The sequence below is a fragment of the Nicotiana tabacum genome, chromosome 19 (genome assembly GCF_000715075.1).
Source record: "Nicotiana tabacum cultivar K326 chromosome 19, ASM71507v2, whole genome shotgun sequence".
In the NCBI taxonomy this organism is placed as follows: domain Eukaryota; kingdom Viridiplantae; phylum Streptophyta; class Magnoliopsida; order Solanales; family Solanaceae; genus Nicotiana; species Nicotiana tabacum.
This window is the reverse complement of record NC_134098.1, coordinates 122,879,125-122,905,125: the sequence shown is the minus strand read 5'-3', so window position 1 is coordinate 122,905,125 and position 26,001 is coordinate 122,879,125. Positions and strand designations below refer to the sequence as shown.

Below are 26,001 nucleotides of genomic sequence, written 5' to 3'. Positions count from 1 at the left end.
ATAAAATCAATCCAAATTAATTAAAATAACTATATTATGACATGAAACTATTTTTGGTATTTTTCAGGATTATACTAAAATAAAAATGGGTTAAAAATAATATCTTTCTAAAAATACCTAATACTTGAATTAAATAGAAAAAATGAAACTATTTTTTTTGTTTGCGTTTTCAATTTTATATTTTAAAACTAAAATTGAAGATAAAAATATCTATAAACTCATTTAAATATTAAAAATACTACAAATACTAAATATAATCTTTAAAAATCGTGCGGGTCAAAAATTACGCGTTACAGTTACATCTACCACTATCAAATTGAAAGGGATGTATGGCAAGCAGGTCATGGTGATCCTCACAGATAGTGGGAGTACTCACAATTTTGTAGCAAGTGAAACTGCAAAACAGTTAGGGTGTGTGATTCAGTTGGATGCGCCAATGAGAGTCACAACTGCTAATGGGAGTAATTTGATGAGTTATTACTCTTGTCCCCAGTTCAAATGGAAAATGCAAGGCATTGATTTTGAACATAAGCTGAGATTGTTAGACATTGGGGGCTTTGATATAGTATTAGGAGTGGATTGGATGAGGAAACATAACCCTATCGTGTTTGACTTTATTGAGTATAGGTTGCAGGTTAGTGTGAAAGGGAAGAGAGTTGAACTGAAGGGTTTCTCTGAAGAAGGTAGGTTTCAAATCATGTCAATTGTAGAAGTAAAGCAGTTACTTAAGAAGGGTCAACTGTTATGGGCTCATCTCTTTATCATTACATCCCAAGCAAATACATAAGGTGAAAGCATACATGAGCAGATTACGGAGTTATTGGCTGAGTTTCCAAGAGTCTTTGCTGAGCCAAAGTCTCTACTACCACAGATGAGTCATGATCACTTCATATCCCTCAATCCTAATGCATCTCCAATCAGCATTAGACCCTACATGTATAATCATTTCCAAACGAATGAGATAGAAAAGCAAGTAACCGATATGCTTAACAATGGAACCATACAACCAAGTCACTCCCCATTCTCATCACCAGTATTACAGGTTAAAAAGAAGGATGGTAGCTAGAGATTTTATACAGATTATAGAGAATTAAATAAGATGAATGTTAAGGATAAATTCCCTATACCTATAGTAGATGATCGCATGGATGAGTTGAGTGGTTCATGCATATATTCAAAAATTGATTTAACGACTGGATATCATCAAATTAGAATGAGAGGATCTGACATATACAAGACTGCATTTAGAACTTATTTGGGGCATTATGAGTTCAATGTCATACCATTTGGGTTAACTAATGCTCCTTTTATTTTTCAAAGCCTAATGAACCATGTTTTCAGGTCATTTCTTAGGAAGTTTGTGCTGGTATTCTTTGATGATATATTATTGTACATTCCTTCAGTGGAGAGCCATGTTATTCACCTCAGACAAGTGTTGGATGTGCTTCAGAAGGAGAGACTTTATGCTAAATTTTCTAAATGTGCTTTTGTTCAAAACAAGGTGGAGTACTTAGGTCACATTATCTCAGGACAAGTAGTGGCTACTGACCTTACTAAGATTGAGGCCATGCTCAACTGGCCTATTCCTAAATCTATCAAGGCCTTAAGGAGTTTCTTGGGTCTCATTGGCTATTATAGGAGGTTTGTAAGGTCTTATGGAATTATCAGTAGACCTCTGACCAATTTTCTAAAGAAAAATTTCTTCTAGTGGTTTGAAGAGGGTGAAATAACTTTTAATCAGCTAAAAACATCAATGTCTTCAGCACCTGTTTTAACCTTAGCTGACTTCACCAAGCCTTTCATTGTGAAAACTGATGCATGTTCTACAAGAATGTGGGTTGTCTTAATGAAACAATGGAGACCAATAGCTTACTTAAGCAAGGCTTTTTCATTAAAGAATATGGGGTTATCAACCTATGAGAAGGAATATATGTCAATATTAATTGCAGTGAAAAAATGGAGACACTATCTACAAGGGGAAACTTTTATTGTAATGACAGATCACCAAAGTCTGAAGTATTTGTTGGAGCAGAAAATTACCACTACTTTGCAACAGAAAGGCCTTACTAAACTCCTAAGATTAGACTATGAGGTGAAGGATACTCAAAACAGGGTAGTTGATGCCCTGTCAATGAGACAGGAACAAGAGTCCACTCTATTTGCAATTTCTACTGTTCTGCCCATTTGGTTACAGGAAATCAGTCACAACTATGGTTATGACCTCATTTCTTTAACACTGTTTGGTGAATTAGCTTCCACTCCAGGCATCAATCTAGATTATTCCTTACAGTAGGGTGTCATCGGATATAAACACAAAACCCTATATAGGTAGAGGGGCTACTCTCAGGAGTAAAATCCTAGAGGCAATGCATCAATCACCCATAAGGGGTCATTCTGGACAACAGGTACCTACATAAGACTGCAATTGATTTTCTATTAGCCTAACATGAAGTCAAATATTTTCAAATAGGTTAGTGAATATGATGTTTGTCAGAGAATTAAGTCTAAAAATGTGCACACCCTAGGGTTATTACAACCCCTCCCCATTCCAGACAAGGTGTGGCAAGACATATCTGTGGATTTTGTGGAAGGACTACCTTCTTCCACATGCAAAAGTGTTGTGCTAGTGGTTGTGAATAGGTTGTCCAAGTATGGACATATTTTAGCCTTAAAACATCATTTTTCAGTTTATGAGGTTGCAAATTTATTCATGAAGGAGGTGTATAGGCTACATGGACTTTTTAGGTTTATTGTTTCAGACAGAGACTATCGTTACTAGTTATTTTTGGAAACATTTATTCAGGACAATGGGGACTAAACTCAACATGAGTTCAGCTTATCACCCACAGTCCGATGGGCAACCTGAGAGACTAAACCGATCTCTAGAAACCTACTTACGAGCTATGGTGTTTGAGAATCCCAAGCACTAGGCTAGGTGGCTACCACTAGCAGATTGGTGGTACAATACCAACTTTCAAAATTCCCTCAAAGTCACTCTATTTAAAGCTCTATATGGTCACCCCAACTCAACTATCACTGGGAGCTCTGCCTAATACACACCAGGGTCTAGCTGGGTTGAATTTAAGACAACATGTATTACAGACATTACGTGACAATCTCGTACAAGCACAATCCAGAATGAAGTTCTACGCAGAATGACTCAAAACTAAAAGGACCTTAGAGGTAGGGGACCTAGTCTACCTCAAACTACAGCTCTATCGACAATCCTCTATCGAGGTGAGAAGACATGTCAAGCTCTATGCTCGATTCTTTGGTCCCTACAAAGTATTACAAAGGGAAATTTCGATACAAATAAGGAAAGTAGGGTTACAACACTTATGAAGAATGGGTCAAGTCTTAATGGGATACGCCTATTGGGCCTATTAGAATAAGGACGGAAGCCCACTACACCAATTACCCATTAGACCCAATTAGTGATAGTTAGTTAGATAAATAACTGAATAGGAGCTGAAGTAGTTAGTTTTTACCGCCCAGTACATTTCCTAACCACTTTATCTGTCTACTCTCTCCTCTCTCAAAATCTTCCTTCTCTCTAACCTCTCTCCTTCTCTTTTCTTCTCTTCTTTTAGGTCAATTGCATAGATTGGCTAATTAGGCCATATTGTAATCGATTGAGAGTGATTGTTCAATAAAATTCTTGTTCTTCTTCCATTAATTCTCATTTTCATTTTAGTACATAACATATTAAGATCCTTTATTTGGGTTATTTCAATTTTTTGTTCTCGTTAATTTATATTTCAATGCTTATAGTAGTATATGTAAAAAGAAGCGGATGGTGTACCTACGGATTTCAGACACATTGGTATTTCATTAATTAGGAAATGATTCCTGGATGATAACCTTATCAAAATGCTTCTTTTAGTTTTTTAAGGGCTAAAATTAGGTATCAATTCGGTTTCTACTTTCGTCATGCCCTCTTCGTATGTTCTTCTTGCGTGCTTATGAATATATTTCCCCCTATTTCTATCACGCCCCGAAATCGGGGAGCGTGACTGGCGCTCAACCGAGTGAACTCGGGCGAACAAGCCTATTAGATTTCCTTCTACCCAACTCATCCATGAATAAAGAGGAAATGTACTCCATTAATCAAACATTGAAAAGATTTCATTAACAACTCCCATTTCATTTACATTAGCATCTTCATTCATAATTTCTAAAATATTACAAGTTTATAGATATAATGAAAAACATGTTTGCCAAATATCAATATTTCTAGTTTAATTCCGAACATTCGACTACCACCCACAACCTGTCTACGGAGCCTCTAAGTACAACACAAGAGTAGTATGGAAGTGCCGGCAACAAGGCCCCGACTATACCTCAAAACACAATATACAACTCAAATAACATCAGGCTTGGAATAGAGTAGGGCTCACCAAAACCTGTTGAATAGAGAGTGACTGCTAACGGGGACCAAAGTTGCCCGCTGATGAACTACCTGCATCCATTAAAGATGCAGCATCCCCGGCAAAAGGAACATTAGTACATATAGAATAGTACTAGTATGTAAAGTTAACTGTCTTCTTTCAAAATAGAATGCCAATATAAGAAAGGAAAAACCATGAAAACAACAATCAACAATCAATGATATTCAAACGCCAAGTTAAAAGGTAATAATTCCCAAAATATGAAGATAACACTGTGAAGTGATAATCAAAATATGATAATATTATTATTTTTGGTTGGGAGATCTTTAGCACTGATATACCACTGTTCACAATACCAATACCACCGTACTTTTAGCACGGAGTCCGATCACGACCCGATCGGCTAGGCCATCTCATCTGAGACATCAACCACAATCACAATTTCAATTATAATTTCCAGCACAATCACCACCATGTGTGCGGTATGGTGTCCGATCACGACCCGATCGGCCAGGCCATCTCATCCGAGACATCAACCACAATCACAATTTTAATGACAATTTCCAGCACAATCACCACCATGTGTGCGACATGGTGTCCAATCATGACCCGATCGGCTAGGCCATCTCACCACAATGCCGTGTGGATTGACATCATCCATTTCTATCAATCATCTCATCCCAATTAAGGGGAATAATTTTATTACATCAATCTCATTCCAAATAAGGGGAATAATCACAATCCACTCCTATACCGGCACGTGTAGTTTCGGGTTTAGGTTATTTCGACCTACCCTTCCTTGGTGACTATCGATACTCCCAAAAATATTATTGATTTGCTTACAAAGGAAACAACAATACAAATGCATTTATCTCATAACCTTTCATACCGTATATAGCCTCATTGGCACTTTCAACAACTTTCAACATCATTATTTTATTGGCTCTCTTGGCCATACATATAATTCTTCATTCATGGCACAGTGGTCGTATTTCATATTCCACACTTTCATTTCTTCCCTTTCATGGATCATCATCATAAATATCAACAAATAGAATATTCCGAAAATCACAACTTTAGGTTCATTAGTAATGATGGTTTTAAAAACGATCACTACTAGAAATTCGGCAAAACCGACCACGGTCGACCAACCAATTTTGGCCGGTAAAAAAACCGGCCAAAAAGTCGACCAAAGTTGGTCGATTTTTCAAAATATTTTATTTTTTAATTTTGTTTTACGAAACCGACCAACTTTGGTCAGTTTTTTTTGGCGCAAAAATGCGGGAAATTATTTTTGAGTCTCGCGAAATTTATTTTTCAAGAAACCGACCAACTTTGGTCGGTTTTTCATTTAAAATAAATTAAAATTAATATTAAAAAAACCGACCAAAATCGGTCGGTTAATTCGGCCGGTCATTTTAAAAAACCGACCGAATTCGGTCTGTAATTTTATTTTTTAATAAAATCGACCAACTTTGGTCGGTTTGTTTCGTGCGAAAATACAATTAAAGAGTATAAATGAAATAAAAGACAGTCTTAAAATAAAATACACCAATGGTCTAGTGGTAGAATAGTATCTTGCCACAGTACAGATCGCGGTTCGATTCTCAGATGGTGTATTTTTTAATTACATATTTAAAATACGGACCAACTTTGGTCGGAAAAAACCGATTTCTTTTTAAATTTAATTGACCGACCAAAGTTGTTCGGTAATTTCCGACTAACTTTGGTCGGTATGCCCTTCCGAACTTCAAAATACCGTCCACACGTAAATGGTCGCGTTTTGGATGGTTATTGACCATTACCGACCCACTTTGTTCGGTTTTGCTCGGATTTTTAGTATTGGATAGATTTCTTTTCAAGAAATGGAGTAAAATGATTGGCAATCGAAGCACAAGTTAAAATCATAAACAAGTAACACATCATTTATTCTTGAAATACTTTTTCCCAAAAAGGGAAATACACAATTTCAACTCACGAATATGTAAGAACGCAAAACACATCGAAACTACTTACAAAGCATAGCATTAGTTAAAACAACCACATATGTGCATCACTTGAGTTCATAAGCTTTTAGGCAATTCTATTTTCGAAATCATTTTTAAACAGTTGAGTCGAGACTCATTTCATAATCTTTCTCACATCATCTTTATTCATTGGCACCACTAGCCACAAGTATAATTTTCATTCTTGGCACGGTGGCCACAATTTCTATCACCAACTCACCTCTTTCACTTTCGAGCATCTTTATACATTATCAACAACAAGGCATTTCCAATCAAGACTTTAGGTACACATATGAGAAATTAAGAGTCTTAAGCATATCGAATTTTTCTCCCACAATTTGGCATGATAATTTTTATTTGAAATACTACTCAAGGCCATAATATTTTTATATACATGTTATTCTTGAACATATTCCCAAAGGATAACATAATGAGATAGGAACACTCGGAACACATTTTGATTACATAATTCTCGATACTTTGATTACTCGCGACAATCGAATTTATAGGGAACAACTCGAATTATGAGAATAAGGAACTTGAGCCAACCATACTTGAAACTTACGGGAACATCATGTAATTCAATTCTAAGAGAGTAGTTTAGCCAACATACCTCGCTTTGAGCTTTCCTTTAATTACTACAACGTTTCGAAAATTCTAGCAATCCCAATCTATTTTGAGACATAACAAAATTGAACACAAATTAGGAAGATATTCATGGTTTCAGTTCATTTGAGCATTTTATCAAACACTAGGTGTGCAAATTTGGCTACAAGATTTTTTTCATTTCACAACCCAATCTTTACTTATTTAAGCTCAACAATCTTCCCACAAACCTTATTGATACATACATGTATACATAATACTCTCACACCCAAGAATCATACTTTTCATGACCTATTTTTAATCCAAATCCTGAAATTTAGGGTTAGGGAGTAGAATCTTACCTATTAGATGAAGATCTTGTGAAATCTTCAAGCCTTGAGCAAGAATTGATGAACAAAATAGCTAGGTCTTCTCTTTCTCTCTTTAAGATAGCTCTATCCTCTCTCTAAAAAAATCACATTTTACCTTCTAAAATGACCCCCTAAGTTATATCAAAATTGGATCGGATATAAAAATTTCCAAAACTGACCCCCGAAGTTAATTATGTGGTGCAGTTGTGCTATAGCATAATCGTTTTGTGAGCAGTAGAATTGATTATGTGAGCAGCATAATCAATTATGCGATAGCATAATAGTTTTCTTAAAATTTGTCCGTCTCTGCTCCACTTTGCGATGCTTATGCGGTCCGCAAAACTGTTTTGCGGTCGCGAAATTGACCATAGAGCCAGCCTTTGGGAATTTGTTCATAACTTCTTATAGGAGTGTCCAAATGACGGACGGTTTGAAGCTTTAGAAACTAGACTCGAAAATTTTTCATTTGATAGATGGTCAATCAAAATAATTTAATTAGCGCACACCAACTTTCTTAATAGCGCTTAAGTATTTCGAAACTTTTCTGGGTTGTTACAATTTCGCTACCTCTTTCTATACAGTTCTGATTTGTCACTAATTTGCATAGATCTAATATTCCATGGATATTGTTTGTTTAGTTCCTTCTCCCCTTTCTTCTACTGTTCTTCTAACTTTATATTACTTTGTTCACATTTTTTCTTGTATTTTGGTATATAGCTTTCTTAAAATTACCAGGGGTTTTACATGGTTAATGTTTAGACATGATCAACATTGATACTCAGGTCAAATAAGTCCTTAAGAATTTTTTTTTTTTTATAAAACAGACGATGTACGATAAGATAAACAGGATAAATTATCCGAAAATTTATAGCATATGCAGCATGCGCGAACTAATTCCCTCAACTTGCAAACTACGGGCCCTTCATTTTTACAATAGCATGAGAGGAGATAAAGATGTTCTATCGCTGAACTTGTGAAGCACTCTCTAATGTTGGAGGATTTCAGGCGTTTATCTACAATGATTGGAAGGTGTATACTCTCTTTCACAAGGAGTTGAAGTATGCACCAGCTTAATGAACCTTGATTGGTGTGATAAGATGTTCACGATGAAGTTGGAATTGCATTGAGAAAAGTCATATTAAGTTTGAAGTAGATACTCTTTGCGATAAGGCAAGATGATCCTTTTTGAAACAATAATCGGTACTTAAAATTGTATAGGGTAAGCTAATTTATTTTATTATTGTGTTGTCATTATTAAGTTTCGTAGCGAGTTTATGTGAAGTCCCCGCAAAATTCTGTTGTTAGACTGTGAATGTCCTTAGTTTAGGTGCATGTCATTACATATACCCTGCATTCCCACTTTCTCCTGCATCAATAGGAAAGGGTGAGAGAGAAATGAAGAAAAAGAAAAGTTGGGGTGGTTATACGAAGTGCTAGATGGCAGTGAAGGTGATGGACCAACTCTGAATTTTGCTTAGCTTTTATCTGTTATTTCTTAATGGACATGTAAACATGTGATTCTATCTTCTTTTTTTAGATAATATTGATCTACAATCTTCATTCCGCCTCTGAAATTCTCCTTGCATTTTTGCCTCATTTTTGTTTTAAATAAATCGTGTATAATATTTGTTACTATTTGATTCTTAAAATATGGTCTTTACTCTTTCTTAACATTCTCTTAGTAAATTTGTACATGCGTGTAGTTGATTGTTCAAATTCTTCTATAGAAGTACACTGAATTTACCACGACGAAAAAATAGTAATAAAAAGGGAAGAACTTGGATGCAGCGAAGAAGTTTGACGATATTCCTCAAGTACTGAATAATTATTTTTTATTTCCTTTTTTTTGTTGATGCTCTATAACGCAGAGATCTATCTGATAGTAACAAATCTATTGTTGCATGTGAAAGAAAGAAAAGTAGACAAAAAAAAAAAGTCAAAAAGAGATGATCTTATGATGTATGCGCTTACATCGATATTCTTATGATGTAAGCGCTTACGTTGACATTCTTATGATGTAAGCGCTAGCATTGGCAGGGCATTTAAATACCTATAAAAGGGGTATGTGTTTTCATTTGCATATTGTCAATTTACATAGATTATGTATTTATCACTAGTAATTAAAACATGCAATAGAATGAATCAACAACGGGAGGAAGATTCTAGAGAGAAGAAAAGAGAGAAGATTTCATTTTTCAGTGTGTGTAATACATGCGCACACTGTTCTTATATAGAACAGTGTTAACCGCCTCTAACTGACTAATTTTTCTAACCCTCTAACTTTCTCTATTTACAAACTGACCCCCACAATGAACTGACCCCCTCTAACTTTCTTTTATTATTGCTCCTACTGTTATGCATGATGTTTGTGCATATTCCCTTAGTATGTATAGACCATCAGACTCTCTACCAATTCCCAATACCTTGCGACTGTACAGTCTCTGCAACACACAAAAATTAGGGAAGAACTTCACTGTGCAAGTGAGGTCTCTAGTGAGTTTTGATACTGACAACAAATTAAACTTGAAATCTGGCACATGTAATACATCTTTTATATATTTGTCTCCTAAAATAATAGCCTTTCCGGTATACATTATCTCTGCTTTATTTCCTATTGGCAATTGAACTCCTTGACCTCCAACTTGCTTTGTATTACTCATTATATTCTTATCATGAGCAATATGATGAGTTTTCCCTGAGTCTACTATCCAACTAGTAATAGGAATATTGGATAGTAAAGTCATAATACCTGCCATGTTAGTGGAGCATTCTTCACCTCCTTGTTTGTTCAGAAGCTCTATAAACTGCTGATATTGTTCTTCAGTGAGGAAATGGCCTTGTGGCTGAGTGCTTGTCCCTCCTGTTTCTTCAGTTCTTGCAGCATTAGCAAAAGTTCTATTTTCTCCTGGATGAGGTTTCTTTTTGCTTTTAAAATCAGCTGGATAGCCAACAATTTTGTAACAGTTTTCCTTCAAATGTCCCTTGTAACCACACTGTTCACAAATCAGCCCAAATTTCTTAGGTTTAAAAGTCTATCCTTTTCCTACAAGCATATTTAATGGATCTCTATTTGTGTCAACTACACCTAGTGTTCTTTGACTCTCCTCCTATGTCACTATAGCATATTCTTCATTTACAGTCGCAACTGGCCTCTTGAGAAGAACATTGCTTCTCACATTGATGTAGCTCTCATTCAGGCCCATGAGAAATTGCAAAAGTCTCTGATTTCTCAGGTGTTCTAATGAAGGCCTCGATTCTTCACAATCACATGAAAGCAGAGACAGCAACACATCCAATTCACTCCATAAATATGACATCTTTGTATAGTAAGTAGTTACAGAGTCAGTGCCTTGTTTAATACTAGCAATCTCTGTCTAGAGATGATATATTCTAGTCAAACTATATTTATCAAATATTTCCTTAAAATCACTCCATACTTTCCTAGCATTAGGTGCAACAACTATACTTGGCATCAATTCATTATAAATTGTGCTTCCAATCCACGACAGTACAATCGCATTACATTTTTCCCATTGTGCTATTAATTCTCCTTTATACGAGCTTTTTACACACATTCCATCTACAAATCCAAGCTTGATTTTCCCCATAAGTGCTAGCTTCATTGCCCTACTCCACAAGGTATAATGTTCTGGCCCTGTGAGCTTAATTGGAACTAAAACTAGACCTGGTGCATCTGCTGCTTGAAGAAATAGAGGATGATTGTGCTCGAGTGAGGTTACCTCGTTTTCTGCCATGACGGACTGAAATTTTACTTCGCCTCTGGTGAATTTTCCCAAATTTTAGCTGCCTTGCCGGAACTCCTCATCGGAGCTAACATCCTCAGTTTCACTGCTCTAATACCATGTCAATTTACATAGATTCTATGTTTATCACTAGTAATTGAAACATGCAATAAAATGAATTAACAATGGGAGGAAGATTCTAGAGAAAAGAAAAGAGAGAATATTTCATTTTTCAGTGTGTGTAATACATACGTACACTGTTCTTATATAGAACAGTGTTAACCGTCTCTAACTGACTAATTTTTCTAACCCTCTAACTTTATCTATTTATAAACTGACCCCCAAAATGAACTCTCTATCACAACACATATTATCCCTCAACTTCTTCTTTCTCTCTTTAATTAAAAAAAGAGCTATTCTTTGTGTGGCCGTAGAGTAGGCAAAAATTATCGAACCACGTATATCTTCTTTTGTCTTGTCTTGTGAAATTTATTATTTATCTCTTTCAAATATTTTTCCCTTTTATTAGCCTGACACGTTTTCCAACAACTAGTATTAGAGCAATACAGTGTAATTTTGGTAAAAAAGTACGGTATCGCTGCATGTACTATTCACAAGAATAGTGCGACATTATTGATTATCGTTACAATTCACATGCACTATTCACATAAATTATTTTGGTGAAAAATGGCATCGAAAGGGAAGGTGAAGATTGACAAGTTCAATGGCAAAGATTTTGGATTCTGAAAAATACAAAAAGAGGATTATTTGTATCAAAAAAAATTATACTTACCTCTGACCGAGGTAAAACCAGAGAATATGGCCAAAGTGGATTGGGATCTATTAGATCGCCAAGTTCTTGGTGTGATTCGTTTGACGCTAACATGAAATGTGGTGTTTAACATCATTAATGAGAAGACCACTGCAGGCCTGATGAAGGCATTATCAAATACGTACGAGAAGCCATCTGCTTCAAATAAAGTTTATTTGATGCGTCGATTGTTCAACTTAAAGATGACATAAGGTGGATCTGTTACGGAACATATCAATGAGTTTAATATAATATTAACTCAGTTGAGTTTTGTTAATATAATATTTGATGACAAAGTCAGGGCGTTGATTCTACTATCATCTCTACCGGAGAGTTGGTCTGCAATAGTAACTGCAGTTAGCAGCACATCAGGAAGTACCAAACTCAAATTGGATGATATTAGAGACTTGGTTCTAAGCGAATATATTCGCCGAAAAGAATCAAGTGAATCTCAGGATCTGCTTTTAATATCAAAAGCAGGGGGAGAAGTAGCCAAAAAGGACAAAGTCATAGTCGTTGCAGATCAAAGTCAAGGAGAAAAGGGCAATCCAAAAATCGCAAAGACATTACGTGTTGGAATTGCGATAAAAAGGGTGACTATAGTAGTCAGTGTAGAGAGCCAAAGAAGAAGAAGAATGATCAATACAAGGATGATAATTCAGCAAATACAAGGATGATAATTCAGCAAATACAATTGCTGAACAAGTTGGTGATGCACTAATTTATTGTACAGACAGTCCAGTCGAATATTGGATTCTAGACTTAGGTGCATCCTTTCACTCTATATCATGCAAAGAATAATTGCATAATTATATTGCTGGAAAATTTGGGAAGGTTTATCTATTAGACGGCGAACCTCTGGACATTGTCTGGAAAGGTGAAGTTTATATAAAGACTTCACAAGGCACGCTATGGAAATTGTAAAATGTCTGACATGTTCCTGGCCTCAAGAAAAATCTGATATATATGGGTCAGATTGACGGTGAAAGTTACACAACAACATTCGATAACGGATCGTGAAAAATAACCAAAGGAAATTTGGTTGTGGCACGAGGCTTCAAGAAGGGAACATTGTATGCAGCTGCAATACAAAGAGATACTATAGTAATAGTTGATCATGGTCGTGATACAACATTGTAGCACCGGAGGCTCAGGCATATGAGTGAGAAGAGAATGAAGTTGTTGGCATCCAAAGAAAAGTTTCCAAACCTAAAGCATGTTGAATTAGGTTTGTGCGAAGATTGCATTTACGGGAAACAAAAGAGAGTTAGTTTCTCAAAGGTGCGAAGGACGCCAAAGAAAGAGAAGCTAGAACTAGTGCATACCGATGTGTGGGGACCAGCTCCTATAACTTCTCTGGGAGGCTCACACTATTATGTCACCTTCATTGATAATTCCACAAGAAAAGTATGGGTTTATTTTCTGAAAAATAAATCTGATGTGTTTGTTACCTTTAAAAGATGGAAAGTTGAAGTTGAAAATCAGACAAGTCTAAAGTTAAAATATTTGAAGTCTGACAATGGATGAGAGTATGATAGTCAAGAGTTTAAAGCATTCTGCTCTGAAAATGGGATCAGAATGATCAAGACAGTTCCTGAAACACCGGAACAAAATGGCATTGCTGAGAGGATGAATAGAACCCTGAATGAATAAGCAAGAAGTATGAGAATACATTCTGGATTGCCGAAGTATTTTTGGGCCGAGGCTGTTAACACAGTAGCTTACCTCATAAATAAGGGACCCTCTGTACCGCTGAATTTTGAAATTCCTGAGGAGGTATGGACAGGAAAGGAGGTAAGTCTCTCACATCTGAAATGTTTTGGTTGTGTTGCTTATGTGAATGTAAACTCTAATGATAGAGATAAACTTGATCCTAAAGCCAGGAAATATTTCTTTATTGGCTATGGTGATGATAATTTTGGTTATTGATTTTGGGATGATCAGAATAGAAAGATCCTAAGACACAGAAATGTCACATTTAATGAAAATGTGATGTACAAAGACAAGCTTGAAGTAGAACCAACCAGCACCAGTAGACAGACATCTGAAACAGTTGAGTTAGAAGAAATCGCAGAAAATGAAGTGACTAGAGAGACTACAACTGGATCTGAAATTGAAGATACCGAACCAGAAGCCGAATCTGGATCAGAATTGGAACCAGAACTAGAGATAGAATCAGATGGAGAACCAGATCTGGAGTCAGGACTTGAATCAAATTCGGGATCAGTTAATCCTGAACCTACATTAAGGAGATCTAAAAGAGTCACGAATGCTCCAGATAGGTTAACTCTCTCTCTCTCTCTCTCTCCACTATTTACTTCTCACTGATGCAGGAGAACCAAAGCATTTTGTTGAAGCAATGCAGGTGATAAGATCTGATATGTGGAAGCTAGCCATGAAAGAAGAGATGAATTCTCTTCAAAAGAATAAAACATGAATACTTACAGAGTTACCAAAAGGAAAGAAGGCATTGCAAAATAAGTGGGTGTACAGGGTCAAGGAAGAGCATGATGGTAAGAAGAGATACAAAGCATGATTAGTAGTAAAAGGCTTTTAGCAGAAGGAAGGGATTGACTACAGCGAGATCTTTTCTCCTTTAGTCAAATTAACTACTATCAAGTTGGTGCTAAGTATCGTAGCTGCGAAAAATTTGCATTTGGACCAGCTATTAAAATTGCTTTCTTGCATGGTGGCCTTGAAGAAGACATCTACATTAGGCAACCTGAAGGTTTTCAAGTTTCTGGTAAAGAGAACCTTGTGTGTAAATTGAAGAAGTGTTTGTATGGTTTAAAACAAGCACCCCGATAATGGTACAAGAAATTTGATGAATTCATGCATAATAATGGTTTCACACGATGTGAGATGAACCATTGTTGTTATATAAAAAATCCCGATAAATCCTACATTATTTTACTGTTGTACATTGATGATATGCTAATTGCAGGATCTAGCATGAATGAGATCAACAGGGTTAAGCAATAACTGGCTGAGGAGTTTGAAATGAAAGACTTAGGTCCAGCTAAGCAAATGCTTGGGATGAGGATTAGCAGAAACAGGTCTGAAGGAACCTTAAAATTATCTCAAGAAAAGTACATACAAAAGGTACTAAGCAGGTTCAGTATTCATGATGCAAAGATGAGAAGCACTCCATTCGGAAGCCATCTTAATATGTCGAAGGACCAATCACCTAAGACAGATGAAGAAAGGAAGTACATGTCCAAAGTTCCATATGCTTCAACAGTAGGAAGTTTAATGTATGCTATGGTTTGCGCTAGATCTGACATAGCCCATGCAGTTAGAGTTGTCAGTAGATACATGTCATATCCAGAAAAGGAGCATTGGGAAGGTGTAAAATGGATATTGTGATATCTCAAAGGTACCTCAGGTATGACACTTTATTTTAAAAGGAGCAATATTATCTTACAAGGTTTTGCTGATGCAAATTTAGGCAGCGATCTGGATAGTCGAAAATGTACCACATGCTACGTGTTCACCTTGGGTGGTACTGCTGTTAGCTGGATGTCCAGACTTCCGAAAAGTGTTGCTCTATCTACCACTGAAGTAGAGTACATGGCAATCTCAGAAGCTGGAAAAGAGATGATTTGGCTCAAGAATTTTCTTAAAGAGCTAGGTAAAAAGCATGACAATTGTGAGCTTTTCAGCGATAGCCAGAGTGCAATTCATCTTGCCAAGAATCTAGTGTTTCATTCAAGATCGAAGCATATCCAGTTGAGGTATCATCATATTCGAGAGTTGATAAGTGAAGAAACTTTTTCCCTGCAGAAGATACCAGGATCAAAGAACCCGTCAGACATGTTGACCAAAGTTGTCGGTGTTAAAAAAATGAGGTTGTGCACTACCTCAGTTAGCCTTCAAGACTGATAGCGTGAAGGCGCCACCAGAGAATAACAATTTTTTTTTAATTTCTTTCTTGATGTAACATAGGTTTGAGGGGGAGATTGATAGTAGCAAACCTGTTGTTGTATGTAAAAGAAAAAAAAAGTAGACAAAAAAAAAAAAAAGTCAGAAAAAGATGATCTTATGATGTATGCGCTTACATCGATATTCATATGATGTATGCGCTTACATCAGCATTCTTATGATTTAACCGCTTACGTCGGTAGGGCATTCAAATGCCTATAAAAGGGGTATGCATTTTCATTTGCATATCATCCCTCAACTTCTTCTTTCTCTCTTCAATTAAAAAAAAAAGCTATTCTTTGTGTGGCTGTGGAGTAGGCAAAAATTGCCGAACCACGTAAATCTTCTCTTGTCTTATCTTGTGCAATTTATTACTTTTCTCTTTCAATTTTTTTCTCTTTTATTAGTCTAACACGTTTTCCAACACTATCATCCAGCAATATTAAAGGTACATTACTTACTCCTATCGGAAAGAAATACTGAACAATAATATGCATTATATTTGTTTAAAATGCATTTAACTTGCTTATATATTTATTGTATTATTGCTATTGTTTATCTAAATAAACAGTGAAAGTCAGATACAGTCCAATCTGGCGTGGAGTTCTTTTTCTGTGGCTTCCATTTTGCTACTCGGTATGTAGTTGTGATTGAATTAGCTCAAGTTTTAATCGTGTTTAACAGCCTCATAAAAGGTTGTATAATAGCCACAATGCCTTTTTCTGTTACAAGAATTAATTTAATCAAGGAAATTTCTATCGAGGGCAATGCACACCGTGGTGTTCCGATTTCTTTTAAGAATTTTTACCTCCTGTACCAAAGGTTAACATCTTATTTATTTTAAATAAATACCATTTTCAAAAATTATATTCTATAACTACCTTTTAATGTTTATAGTAAAATATCTATTTATGGTTACCTCCTACCCTTAAGCCATTATATACGCTATTTATTATTTTTCTCTCTCCTTTTTCAGATTTTTCTCTCATATAATTACCGTATTTGATGTAAACTTCTCTCTCCACGTTCTCTCTCTCTAATTTCATACAGGCCATTCTCTTTCCCCATTCCCAAAAACCACGATTTTGCAACTGAAAATCTCTCTCACCCACATCGCCTAGCTCTTCCCTATTATCAGTCACCACACTAATTTCATACACGTCATCTGCATTGTCTCTCTCAACTTTCGTTATTTTTTTCTACAAATAGTTGTGGTAAGTATTTGACTTGTTAGAATTTCGCTTGTATTTTGTTTATTCTGTTTATCTCTACTAAGTTTTTATAAACAATAACCATTGTTATTGTATTCAACAGAAAACTTGAGATTTTCTCTCCAATGGCTGATTCAACATCCCAGAAGAGGGTTACCAGAGGTATACCCACCAAAGTACTCAATTTCGATGGACCCTCTTTCTCTTTGCAAATCACTCAAGAGGAATTGGAATTTGCAGGTTCAGCAGCAAATACAACTGCAGAGAGGAGAACAAAAATACGCAATGACACATTGAAAAAAGCCCAAGTTGAGAAATCTTCGAAAGAATCAACACTTCCCGTTGCGAAAAAGAGAAAAAAACCTATGGATGATGCTTCAAGTGTCAAGGGAAAGGAGGTCGATGCAAGAAATAGCTCGGATACAAGGGACGAAAAGGTAATTGTTGATGTATCAATATGTATTTGAGTCCTCATACATTGAGTATTACCTTCTCCAATGGGTTTCTATTATTGTATGTTATTGTATTTATATGTGTGCAATAGTGGATACATAACTTCCTTTTCTTATTTGTTGATTTGATTTATATGTATGTTGATGTATTCATAAGTATTCAAAATTGCCTTCACTATATTTATACTTATTACACTGACTTTTGCGTATCGTATTTAGATGTATTCATAAGTATTCAAAAATTCCATCACTGATTTGTACTTATTACAATGACTTTTGCATGTGTGTATGTAGATGTATTTATATGTATACAAAATTTGGCTTCACTGATTTGTGCTTATTTATTCTAGTGTCTTTTGCATATTGTATTTAGATGTGTTTATATGTTTTTAAAAGTTCATTCACTGTATTTGTACTTACTACAGTGACCTTTGCATATTGTATGTAGATGTATTCATAAGTATTTCAAAGGTGCCTTCATTGTTTTGTACTCATTACAATGACTTTTGATTGTTGTATATGGATGTATTTATATGTATACAACTATTTTCATCACTGATTTCTTACTCCGGTGTATTTTGGATATTGTATTTAGTTGTATTTATATGTATTCAAAATAATTAATGAGTTATGTGTTGCTGTTGACATATGAAATCTTTTTGTAATTCTTGTTGTATGCAGGAAATTAAACTATTTGTGAAACACCCGCCTATTTCATCACCACATATCAGTTCATATACTAACACAGACATAGTCTCCGACCTCAAAGTAAAACTTACTCCGGCCACATCCTACATTAGTCATTCAGGAATACGAGAAATGGGTTCGTGATGCTCTTCTCGCTAAACATGATCAAAAGTAAGTTTTTACCCGATATATCTAATATGTATTTATAATTTAGAAAGTGGATATAATATTTTTTCCAATTCCTTGTAGAAGTGATTTGGAAGACCATTACAAGAAGAACAAGTCAACACTGCATATACCGTTGGATTTTGGAGTTGATCAAGTCACTTCAAAAAATTGGTTTTACCCTCTCTCATTTGACGGTAAACTATGGAATAACAATGTAAGATATACCCCTTCCAAATTCAGTTTAACTCATTTTTTTCTGTTTGGTTTGTCTAATTGTATATTTCATAATTTGAGAACTCATACAAATTTTGTATGCATTTGTATTTATATTGTTGATGTGCTATGTAACCAGATATTTTTTATGAGTTCTGTTTGTTCTCTATTGCTGTTAATATACATCTGCTACTGGGGTCAACCAATGAGTTATGAGTATTTTGTGTATTTAACTGTATTCAGATTTATATTTATTTCATAATTTTCTCTAGCAATTTATTAAAAGCAGTATGTATTCTGGATTAGTTTCTTAACTGTACGACTGATATAGAGCAGTATGTTTCGTTATCAATATGTATTTAGTTATCAGAATGTATTTAATTGTATTCAATATTAAATACATCTATGTATTCAGCATTATGTATCTAACAGGTGATGCCAATTTATATTCAGTTTGTTTCAGTATGCCAATTATGTATCAGTATGTATCTAACAGAATTATGTAAATTCAATTTATTTTCAGCAGTTGATACTTCTATATTCAGTTTCTATATTCAATTTGTTTTCCTTGATTTCATTCAATGTACTGACGCTATGTATTCAATTTTATATATAGCATATTGGTGTCATATTTTACTACTTGAGAAAGAAAGGAAAGTACAACCAAACAACCAACTTCAAGTATACAACTGTTGATTATATATTCAAGAAAAGAATCGCTAAAATCTTTGACAGGTATGCTGATACAGATAGTAATGCAAATGTAGCCAAAGAAGAGGATGTGGTATGTGAGTACATAAGGGGCTACAGATTGCTAGCTAATGTACCGTGGCATACTGTTAATAATGTCTTGATATTAGTCAACTTGAAGGACAAACTTCATTGGATATTGGTAGTTGTCTCATTCAAGGAGAGATGTATCAAAGTGTATGATTCATACAGATCAACAAGTCATGATGCCTATGTGGCTTCTGAGATAGATAAGCTTGCTAAGCTATATCTATCGATCAATGATTTTTACAGAGATAAGCAAGGCATAGATTGGTCTCATGACTCAGCATACAGTGACAAGGCACAAATTGATCCCTTTGATGTTGTTTTCATTTCAAATCTATCTCAACAAAAATCTGGGAGCATGTATGTATTCAATCCTCTTGCTTGTATCATTAATAAATCTAATAATATGAATTATTTTTAATTGTTTCAATCTACATTTTTAGGGATTGTGGGTTGCATGTCGCGGCATACGCAGAGTTTCTGAGCACTTTTGGTTTGGTTCCACAAATAACATTTGATGCCAATTTACTCCGTCAAAGATATTGTGCCCTCCTTTGGGACTATGCTATGCGGAAGATAGACGATCATGCCATAAGCGAGAACGAAGCACCCTCAAAGATTGTTAGGCAAATCACGGATTCGGATACATCAGTGAAGATAGTTTTAGAGTAGTTTTAGGTGAATGTAGTTTTGGAAGGTAGTTTTATGTGAATACTATTTTTTGAATATTATTTTGGTAAAGATGGTGTTCAGTTAAGAAAAAATTATGTTTTCATTTTCTTCACTCTACCCACAATGTTTATATATAATAATTTCAAGTATTCAGTCGATGTTTCAATGTTTTGTGCAACAGTATTCATATGTATTCAACAGATGTATATATACAATATACATTCATCAGTTTACTAAAAATGGTCCTTTAGCAGATTGTATAGATATGTATATATGTATTTATATATATTCAAGAGATCATACTGTATGTGATATACACTTTGTATTTAGATGTATTCAAATATATTCATATTATGTTGTATGTGTACTGCATTTTGTATTCATAAATATTCAAATGTTTCCAGATTGTATTGTTTGTGTAAGTCATTTTGTATTGATATGTATTCAACATATTGTAATTATGTATTCAAAATATAAATGCAATATGTATTCAGCAGTTTACTAAATTATATTCAGCAGAATGTATTCACGCAATAATCCAATACACCAACTAACTATATCCAGAATGTATTCACGCAAAAATCCAAATACACCAACTAATCAATATGTATTATTTCAAAATGTCACCGGAATCTATGACACATCGTTATAGCACTAATACAAGTCAGAATGTGAACTAAGTCCTACGTGGAGCATTTATACAAGTACGCTTATTATGTCCTCCCTGCCCACATATGCTATATGAATGTTGATTTTTCTTCTGCAGTAATTCACTGAACGACTTATCGCGCTTCTTCTTTGGCCTTCCAGGGGGTCTTTTTCATTTGGGTGGTAAGACAACTTCCTCTGATATATGTACTGGTATATTTCATTCATTTCGGTCCGGCAGCGAATACACGGGCACCTCGTATGTCATTACAACAGACTTTGATTTGTAATAGTCAGAGCAATAATCTTCTGGCATTAGAAACTTGCTCTTCAAGACAACCCAAGCGTGTGTGCATGGTAATTCGTCAACTTAGAACCACCCACAACTGCATTTTCTCTCTAAGAGGCACACGGTGTAATGCCTTCCTTCATCGTTCACTGTATGCAAGTATTCAGTCGATGGTACCACCTACATTTAAACATAGACCTATAAGTTTTGAACATTTAAAAAAAAAATTATATATATATATATATCAAAGAATAGACGTATTAATTACAGTATAGATATATACAATTAAAATATAATTTAAATATATAGCAATAAACTTTTATTTATCTTTCATAATCATCATATATATTGAATTCAAACAAATATGTATTGAATACAAACATATATGTATATATAAAATACAAAGACATACAGCTGTATACAATGAAATACATTGAATACAGTGGAATACATTCTATATGTAGGCTGGAAGAATATTAAAGATGATGACATCTTAACTGATGAATATAATGATATACAGTAATTATCTTCTTATGAAATGCATATGGTTAGAAACAAAACCATTAAATTCAACTAACGATACAATGAGCATATGGACTATATTTCGAATAGTAAAAATTATATGAGAAATAAATGCACCTTGTACCAGGACTAAATATATGATACAATGACTTAAAAAAAACTTACAGTCATGCGTGTAGACATTGCCTCATTCAAAGTAAGCATCTCCTGGTATTATTTTTCCAAGCGTTATGTATGTCTGTGAAGCTTCTTTTCGATTGCTGCAGTTCCAACGTCCAAACATCTTCCTAACTTCTTCGAGGAAGTCGTATATTGGCAATTCTCTTGCTGATACAAGTGCGGCATTGATTGACTCAGCAATATTTGACGTCATGGTCCATCCCCTGTTAACAGGTGCATACAACCTAGCCCACTTTTCGTATCCAGCTAATTTCAAGTATTTTTTTACCCTAATATCTACCTTCTCCACCTTCTCCATTAGACTTTCAAATCCAGTCTGTATGTGTGCTTTTGCCATCGAGAAGTATATCTCGCTCAACTTTGAATGACTCTTTTTAAATTTCTTATATACATTGTTCCATAGATGCAATATATAAACAAAATGTGATACCGCTGGATACACTCTCGATACAGATTTGATGATACTCTCATTCCTATCTGAAACGATGCACATGTTTTCCCTCTCACCATATGCTTCCTTGAATTTCTCAAAGAACCATGACCAAACATCATCGTTCTCTGAATCAATAACACCATATGCTAGTGGTAGTATATGACCTGTAAAGACAATTGCATACATATTAAAAATATGTATTTCAATCTTTAATAGGCAGTAAGATTAACAAATTTTATTATAATCCTCATACTCACTTGTACCATCCAACGTGCTGGCCGAGACGAATGTCCCGGTGTAATACGATTTTAGGTGGCTTCCATCCATAACTACAATGGGTCTACAATGATCGAACCCCTTTATAAAGGCATACAAAGATATATACACATACATGAACTCATTTTTAGCGACTTTACCATGTTAATGTGCGAAACAGGATATGTCATATCCATTGTATATAAGTACCCTAGTAATTTATTGTATGAATCAGCCGGTTCACCTCTCAAAAAATTCATTGCCTTTTCTTTAGCCCGCCACGCCAACATGTAACTAACATCTACACCAAAATCTGATTTCACATCATCAATCATATCCTTTGGGGTGTATTTTCTCTTATGATTAGTAAGCTTGGACTTAATCATACCACCGATAATACTACTACTTGCTTGCTTTGCTCATACACCTTATCCTTCAACGGACATGTATACTTATCATTGAACTCTCTCACTTTGAACATTTGTGATTTGTTAATGCTAGAAGCCTTAAACCTCCATTCTCAATCCTCTGACATACATAATAATGTATAGCTGCAAATAATTTTTTCGCAATATATACGATGAGTATAAATGATTAACAATTCATTAATATACATGCGAATACATTGTTAAATATATATATACATTATTATAAAATACACACATATACATGTGAATAAGTCTGTAATTATATATATACATTTAAATATGTATAAATACATCTAAAAACAAACAGTGAAAGCCACTGTAATATCTATTTTATCAGTAAAATACAGATGAATACATGTGTTCGAAATACATAGGTACACCAATGAAAGTCATGTAAATACATCCAAACATATCTGAATACATCTAAATACAATTTAAAAATTCTACCATGAATACAATATATAAAAAATCTCAAAATACACAAGTATACATGTGAGTACGGTTGTAATTATATATATACACAATTAAGTACGTATAAATACATCAAGGAACAACCAGTGAAAGTCACTGTAATAAATATTCATCAGTAAAATACAGACGAATACATGTATTTGAAAGTCACATTAATAATTATTATATGTTTAATATTTGAAAGTGATGTAAATACATCCAAACAAATCTAAATAAATCTAAATACAATTTAAAAATTCTGCCATGGAAACAATATACAATTTCATATTCAATATACATAACCATACATTTGAATATAACATGATGTTTAACAAGTTGTAGTTAAGAACGTTCAAACCTGATAGCATTAGACCTATCAACCCGGAATTGAAATCTTTCAGATATTGCATAATGCTCCATCACCTGTTTCAATGTAGCCTTATCCTTATATACTTGTCCAGCCATAACCTCTCTTTGATTAGTTTTTGAAATAATCAAATCAGTGTCCAATTCGAACACCTCAATTGGTTCTCCTGAATTGACAGACTCAATAGCAAGTGTATCATCTGTATCAAAATTACACCTTTGATTTGCTTCGTCAATTTGCACAATGTCGCCTTGAATTAAACTTCCTCCAGCTATAACTTTTTTGTCAATTGTTGTTATGGACAAAGGATATATCCTGAATTCTCTGTTCACTTTTTTTAACTCTACATATACCATGTAACCCATGTCGTTATGTATTTTCATTGGCGTGCAATTTCCATCTACTTTGTATTCGATTTTGATTGACTTTGAGCGCAAATCTATGTCGAGTTGTTTCGAAATTGAAGCAACCAAATCATTGTACGACGCATACTCCTTTATAAGTATCTCCTCAATCGAATAATCGACATAGTTGCTCTCACTGTCTCACTTGCCAGAATAATGCAGTAGCACGGTTAAACTTGCCATATGTAAAATCGAATTATACCGATTTCTGTATATAATTGTATGAATCTTGAATTTTATTGGTTGAAAACAGAAACACCCACGAATGATATCAACAAAAAAGGGAAGGATTAGAAACTCGGCGATTACTCTGTTTTGTTGTATTTATCATCTGGGAAAAATATTCAGCATATTCGCGTCAAATACAGATTATGGGTGATGTAATTGAGTTAGTTAAGTTATATTAGGAGTTTATTATGTTAATTGATTCACTTTCCGTTTAAAAACATCTGAATAGACCATGAATTACGCTATTTACGTTACTGTATTCAAAAATACATATCGTGAATACAGTCGAATACAATAATTGTCTAGCTGGAATATTCCCTGTTTCACGCCGATTTTTGCTACTGTATTCATGAATACAGTAGCTTAAATACATCGAATACACTCTAAAAAAATTAAAAACATAGCTATAGGAAGTAATATAGTAAATGATAGCTACAACTAGCTAATAACCACTAAACAATATGGTTTGTGAAAATTTCTTTTAAGCATTTTTTGCTTGGTTGGATACTGACTTCCATTAGATCCCGAGTTGTTGCCTTATGACTTAAGTGTTACAACTTACCTGTTACGGATGTGGGAACTTGACAATTAGGTGGAATTTGTTTTCTATCTTGGTATTACCACACCTTTCTCTCTAATCAAAGTAGCTCTTCTCTATGTTCCATATTAAGCTTCCACTACATGTATTTTTATTATTAATGTAATTGTTAATGATACATGACTTTATTCACCTTCTTCTCTGATTAATTTTGGTGAGATTAGTTTACCACAATTCGACACTTCAATGAGTCATGGAAAGACATTCCAGTTCTAGATGAGCCTCAGTGCGTCACTTCTCTTTCTTCATCTTATTTCCTCTCTCTCTTTCTTATTCTGACTGGATTATCAAATTAAAATTGAGAATTCAATAAAGGATTGATGAATTCTCAATTGATTAAAATGAAACTAATAATGATGTGAAGGAAGGATAAACAAAATATGGAGGGTAGGGGTGTACATAGGTCGGGTTTGTTCGGATTTTTCAATTACCAAACCAAACCAATTGTCTCGGATTTTTAAATTTATAACCAAACAAAACCAACAAAAGTCGGGTTTTTCAATCACGATTTTTCTCGGATTTTTCGGATTTTTTTTCCGACAAAATCTTCATAGCATAAAATTTATAATTTGTGCTCTAATATTTCTTAGGTCTTAGTAGGATAAAACTATATAAGATATTACCCAATAAAATAATATAAAATAATGTGAGATGAGTCATAATTATACTAAAATACTCAACGAATCACATAAGATAAATATTGCTAATTAATAAGTCATAATAAAAATACAAATAATCTAAAAGTACTAAGTCATGTTAAAATAAGTACGACTAATAAGTACTAAGTATTAATTATATGACTAAATAATATTAAAAGTGAGTTATGCATTTTCACTATCTAAATCAATGCGAAAATAAAAAAATAAATATTCAATACTATTGTCATTTCTAGTATTGAATTGAATTTTTTTTGTTAGCATTAATATTGATTTGATTTTGCTTTGGGCTTTATTTGAATTACTAACTTTTACGGGTTATAAATCATATTTGACCATTCAAAAGTTCTAAATCCAAGCTTGAAATAATACATTAAAAGAGAAAACTATTAAAGAGTTTAAATTATATTTATACATTACATTACCATAATTATTTTTATATATAAAATATTTTTAAAACTTGTATACACGTAATGTCGGGTTGTTTGGTTTCGGGTTGACTTTTTTTAGTTAAAACCAAACCAAACCAATTATGGTC

The 26,001-nt window shown here is 34.3% G+C and overlaps 3 protein-coding genes across 3 annotated transcripts; 1 reads left to right on the top strand and 2 right to left on the bottom strand.

Moving 5' to 3' along the window:
• Window positions 1-325: 325 nt before the first annotated feature.
• Window positions 326-1,066, top strand: LOC142173703 (uncharacterized). Its single transcript, XM_075239327.1, has 2 exons — window positions 326-683; window positions 789-1,066. Exons 1-2 carry the CDS (start codon window positions 326-328, stop codon window positions 1,064-1,066), a joined length of 636 nt encoding a protein of 211 aa, XP_075095428.1.
• Window positions 1,067-9,674: 8,608 nt separating this feature from the next.
• LOC142173702 (uncharacterized) lies at window positions 9,675-11,105 on the bottom strand. The gene is made up of 3 exons (XM_075239326.1): window positions 10,788-11,105; window positions 10,488-10,724; window positions 9,675-10,343 (listed from the first exon to the last, which is right to left on the bottom strand). Exons 1-3 carry the CDS (start codon window positions 11,103-11,105, stop codon window positions 9,675-9,677), a joined length of 1,224 nt encoding a protein of 407 aa, XP_075095427.1.
• Window positions 11,106-21,651: 10,546 nt separating this feature from the next.
• LOC142173701 (uncharacterized) lies at window positions 21,652-23,942 on the bottom strand. Its single transcript, XM_075239325.1, has 3 exons — window positions 23,569-23,942; window positions 22,335-22,417; window positions 21,652-22,241 (listed from the first exon to the last, which is right to left on the bottom strand). Exons 1-3 carry the CDS (start codon window positions 23,940-23,942, stop codon window positions 21,652-21,654), a joined length of 1,047 nt encoding a protein of 348 aa, XP_075095426.1.
• Between the last annotated feature and the right edge of the window lie 2,059 nt (window positions 23,943-26,001).